The sequence below is a fragment of the Triticum aestivum genome, chromosome 1A, assembly GCF_018294505.1.
Source record: "Triticum aestivum cultivar Chinese Spring chromosome 1A, IWGSC CS RefSeq v2.1, whole genome shotgun sequence".
Lineage (NCBI taxonomy): Eukaryota > Viridiplantae > Streptophyta > Magnoliopsida > Poales > Poaceae > Triticum > Triticum aestivum.
This window is the reverse complement of record NC_057794.1, coordinates 3173971-3179033: the sequence shown is the minus strand read 5'-3', so window position 1 is coordinate 3179033 and position 5063 is coordinate 3173971. Positions and strand designations below refer to the sequence as shown.

The 5063-nt window shown below is 55.2% G+C and overlaps 1 protein-coding gene across 1 annotated transcript; it reads left to right on the top strand.

Annotated features, from left to right (window-relative positions):
- Positions 1–1871, top strand: LOC123184138 (uncharacterized). The gene is made up of 2 exons (XM_044596315.1): positions 1–1313; positions 1550–1871. Exons 1-2 carry the CDS (start codon positions 29–31, stop codon positions 1582–1584), a joined length of 1320 nt encoding a protein of 439 aa, XP_044452250.1. The 5' UTR covers positions 1–28; the 3' UTR covers positions 1585–1871.
- Positions 1872–5063: the final 3192 nt, after the last annotated feature.

Sequence of the window (5063 nt, the reverse complement as noted above, 5' to 3'; positions counted from 1 at the left end):
CTCTCCCTCTAGCTTGGTATCAGTCGCCATGCCCTTCGAGGACATCTTCGGCGAGCCGCCATCTCCGGCCATCACTCCGTCCTCCCCCGGGACCTCTCCTTCCCTTTCCCACAACACCACCGCTGCCCTCTCCTCCGATCTCGCCCCAGTCCCGTCTGCCCCCGCTCCCCCTGTCGTACCACCGGCCGACACCCTCCTCATCTCCTTCCACAATGATCATATCTCCAACCACATAAAATTCAAACTCGATCCGGCCGAGAACAACTACATCAAGTGGCGCACTTTCTTCTACTGCGTTCTCATGCAGTATCACGTGCAAGATCACGTGGATCGCCCGCCTCCTCCCAACCCCGATGCGGCCTGGCTTGCGGTCGATCATCACCTCACCCTCTGGCTCTACTTCACCCTCGCCGACTCCATTCTCAAGCTCGTCATGGGCGGCGCCGTCAACGCGTTCACCGCGTGGCGTCGTATCCGGGACTACTTCCTGGCCAATGAAGGCGCCCAGTACCTTCATCTGACGCGCCAGTTTCGGAACCTGAAGCAAGGAGACCTCTCCGTCTCTGACTATGCTCGCCGTCTCAAGGCCCTCGCGGACGGCCTCGCGGACACCGGTCACGCGGTTGAGGATCACGACCTCACCATGCAGCTCCTTCATGGTCTGGATGCCCGCTTCGACACCATCCGCACCATCCTCGGCGATACGGTCCCCCTGCCGCCGTTCCACGTCGCTCGCTCCCGCCTGGATCTCGCCGAGTACAACATCAACCTCCGGGTAGCGGAGGCCGGCTCGGCTGCTCTCACCATCTCCGGCGGTCTCAACTCCAACAACGACCGCGGTGACCGCGGTGACCGCGGCGATCGCGCCGACCGCACCGATCGTGCCCCCCCATCGGATCGCGGATCTAGCGGCAACGACGGACGTGGCGCAGGCGGCGGTGACCGCAGTGGCGGCCGTGGGCGCGGCCGGTCTGCGTCGGGTGGTCGCGGGTCCGCCCCGCCTCAATCGTCCCCTTGGACCGGGTACTTCGCTCCGTACGGCATGGCCCTCCCTGCCCCTCGCTCCGGGTGGGTTCCGCCTAATGCTGCGGGTGTGCTCGAACCTCGCCCCGGGGTGCACTCTCAGGCGTATCCACTGATGCTGTCCGGGCCGTCGCCGCCGCCTCTGTCTACACCACCGTACCAGGCCGGCCCGCCTTCATGGGATCACGCCGCCTTGTTCCAGCACGCCTACAGCCAGCAGGGCCTCCCTCACCACGGAGCTGACTGGATCCTCGACTCCGGCGCGGCCACACATGTCACCGGCAATCCTGGTAACCTCTCTACGTTTCGTTCTTTTCCAAAGCATAATTCCTCTAGCATTATCGTCGGTAGTGGTGATCGTCTTCCTATCATTGGCGTAGGTTCTACCACCCTTCCCCCTTCTAATCTTTCCCTCAATGATGTTCTTGTCTGCCCAAATATTGTCAAAGATCTTATCTCTGTTCGCAAATTATCTACTGACAATAATGTTTCCATTGAATTTAATCCTTCTGGTTTCTCTATGAAGGCACTTCAAACCCGGACTCCTCTTCTGACGTCTAGTAGCGCCGGTCCCCTCTACCCGTTCTCTGGAAATAACTTTGTCGATGGCGCTGCTTTCTTCACCACTCCAGGCGACTTGTGGCACCAGCGCCTCGGCCATCCGGGCAAAGCTTCACTTGCCTCTATCTCCAAGGATTTTCTTCCAGATTGTAATAACACTGCCTGCTCCCCATGTACGGCATGTCAATTAGGACGGCAGCCCCGTTTAGCTTTTTCCTCTTCCCAAAATTGTACTAGTGCACCTTTTCAACTTATTCATTGTGATTTGTGGACCTCCCCGGTTGTAAGTTTCTCTGGTTATCAATACTATCTCATAATTCTCGATGATTACTCCCATTACTCCTGGTCCTTCCCCTTGCGCCACAAGTCCGACACCTCCTCTACCTTACAACGCTTCTTCACCTATATCCTCACCCAATTTCACACTCTCATCAAGTGTATGCAGTGTGACAACGGCGGGGAGTTCATAAACACTTCTCTCTGTGACTTTTTCTCGACCAACGGCATCGTATATCGTCTCTCTTGTCCTCATACATCTCCGCAAAACGGTAAGGCTGAGCGCATGCTTCGCACCACCAACGACGTCATCCGTACCCTTCTCATTCACGCCAACTTATCACCTCCTTTTTGGGTCGAGGCCCTACACACTGCCACACACTTGCTCAATCGTCGCCCCTCCGTCAAGACCACCCCATACACCCCATTTTTCCTCCTCACCGGCGTGCATCCTCGTTATGACCACCTGCGTGTGTTTGGTTGTTTGTGCTTCCCCAATCTCTACGCCACAAGCCCTCACAAGTTGGCACCTTGCTCTACGCGTTGTGTTTTCCTTGGCTACCTGAGGGAGTCCTGGATTAGGGGGTGTTCGGGTAGCCGGACTATACCTTCGCCGGACACCTGGACTATGAAGATACAAGATTGAAGACTTCGTCCCGTGTCCGGATGGGACTTTCCTTGGCGCGGAAGGCAAGCTTGGCGATGCGGATATTCAAGATATCCTACCACTGTAACCGACTCTGTGTAACCCTAACCCTATCCGGTGTCTATATAAACTGGAGGGTTGTAGTCCGTAGGACAATCAACTCCATACACAACAATCATACCATAGGCTAGCTTCTAGGGTCTAGCCTCCTTGATCTCGTGGTAGATCTACTCTTGTACTACCCATATCATCAATATTAATCAAGCAGGAGTAGGGTATTACCTCCATTGAGAGGGCCCGAACCTGGGTAAAAACATCGTGTCCCTTGTCTCCTGTTACCATCCGGCCTTGACGCACAGTTTGGGACCGCCTACCCGAGATCCGCCGGTTTTGACACCGACATTGGTGCTTTCATTGAGAGTTCCTCTGTGTCGTCGCCTTTTGGCCCGGTGACTCCTTTGATCATCAGCAACGATGAGGTCCAGGGTGAGACTTTTCTACCCGGACAAATCTTCGTCTTCGGCGGCTTCGCTCTGTGGGCCAATTCGCTTGGCCACCTGGAGCAGATCGAAAGCTACGCCCCTGGCCATCAGGTCAGGTTTAGAAGCCTAAACCGCACGGCAGACATCCGTGGATATTTGATCTTCGACGGATTCGAGCCACAGCCAAGCGCGCCGCACTATCTCGAGGGGCATGATCTAGCTCTGCCTCCGAACAGTGTCCTGGAGGCCGCACCCGCACCGGTTCCGACCCTTAGCTCGGAGCCTATTGCGCCGGTCGAGGATGAGCGGTTGGACGTCACCTCAGGGGCTGCGATCTCAAAGGAGATAGAGCCGAACGCCAGCCCCGCACTCCGCGTGACTCATAACTCCGAGGATCCGGACTCCTCTCCGGACTCCGAACCCCCTGCGCCCCTGCCAATCGAATCCAATTGGGCGCCGATAATGGAGTTCACCGCCGCAGACACTTTTCAGCACTCGCCTTTTGGCGACATCCTGAATTCTCTAAGTCTCTCTCTTTATCAGGAGAGCCCTGGCCGGATTACGGTCAGCAAGGATGGGATACGGACGATGAAGAAATTCAAAGCCCACCCACCACCCACTTCGTAGCCACTGTCGATAATTTAAACGACGTGCTCAACTTCGACTCCGCAGACATCGACAGCATGGATGACGATGCATGAGATACCGATGAACCAATGCTCATAGGGCATTGGATAGCCACCCCATCTCACGATGTGTACATGGTGGATACCCCTAAAGGAAGCGACAACGAGGAAAAAGGGGATGGAACGGGAGATCGACCCCCCCCGAAAGCAATCAAAGCATGGGCGTAAACGCCGACCCAAGCCCCGCCTCGATAAAAACCCAGCCATAGAGCAGGACGAGCCGGAAGATGACGAGCAGGCCTCAGAGCAACCGTCCGAACAGGGCAACACGGATAGAGAAACCGAGCATCCCTCCCCCGGCGAAAACGGCATTCCCGACGACCTTACGCGGGATAAACCCATGGAGCAGAAGAATCTCCACAAGAGGCTCGTTGCAACTGCATGCAGCCTGAAGAAGCAGAAGCGGAAGCTAAAAACAGCGGAAGATGCGCTCCGGATTAGATGGAGCAAAGTAATCAATACCGCAGATAAATACGGCGACAGTCGCCGCACTAAAAGCTATCCGAAAAGAAAGCTACTGCCTGAATTCGACGAAGAGGCCCTAGAGCCCTCGCATTCAAAAAATAAGAAAGCCACACGGTCGGATAGACGACCCCATAAAACGGCAAGCGGCGCCGCACTTAAAACGGCATGCGACCCACCTAAGGATTCGCATCATGGCCCAGCTGGGTCCATTTATGGGCCAAGAAAGCAAGCTCTCGTAAGAAATGCAATAAAGCCATCATCAGAATCCGGCACACCCAAATACAGGGGCACCGCACACCCCCTATGTTTCATCGATGAGGTTCTGGACTATGAATTTCTAGAGGGATTCAAACCCGTCAACATAGAGGCAAATGATGGAACAACAGACCCTGGAGTCTGGATCGAGGACTATATCCTCCACATACATATGGCCAGAGGAGATGATCTCCACGCCATCAAATATTTACCCCTTAAGCTTAAAGGGCCAGCCCGGCATTGGCTTAAAAGCCTTCCTGAAAACACAATTGGAAGTTGGGAAGAGCTCGAGGATGCTTTCCGAGCAAATTTTCAAGGGACCTATGTCCACCCTCCGGATGCAGACGATCTTAGTCACATAACTCATCAGCCCGGAGAATCAGCTCGGCAGTTCTGGAATAGATTCCTCACTAAAAAGAATCAGATAGTCGACTGTCCGGACGCCGAAGCCTTAGCAGCTTTCAGGCATAATGTCCGAGAAGAATGGCTCGCCAGACACCTCGGCCAAGAAAAGCCAAGAACAATGGCCGCACTAACAAGCCTCATGACCCGCTTTTGTGCAGGAGAGGACAGCTGGTTGGCAAGGTGCAGCCCCAGCGACCCAAGTACATCCGAAACTAGGGATGGAAACGGAAAACCGCGACGTAACAAGAACCGTCGCCGGACTAA

Coding starts and splice junctions, on each gene's coding strand:
- LOC123184138 (XM_044596315.1), top strand. CDS start 29: ATGCCCTTCGAGGACATCTTCGGCGAGCCGCCATCTCCGGCCATCACT. Junction 1,314..1,549: donor ACATGTCACCGGCAATCCTG/GTAACCTCTCTA, acceptor TTCTCTATGAAG/GCACTTCAAACCCGGACTCC.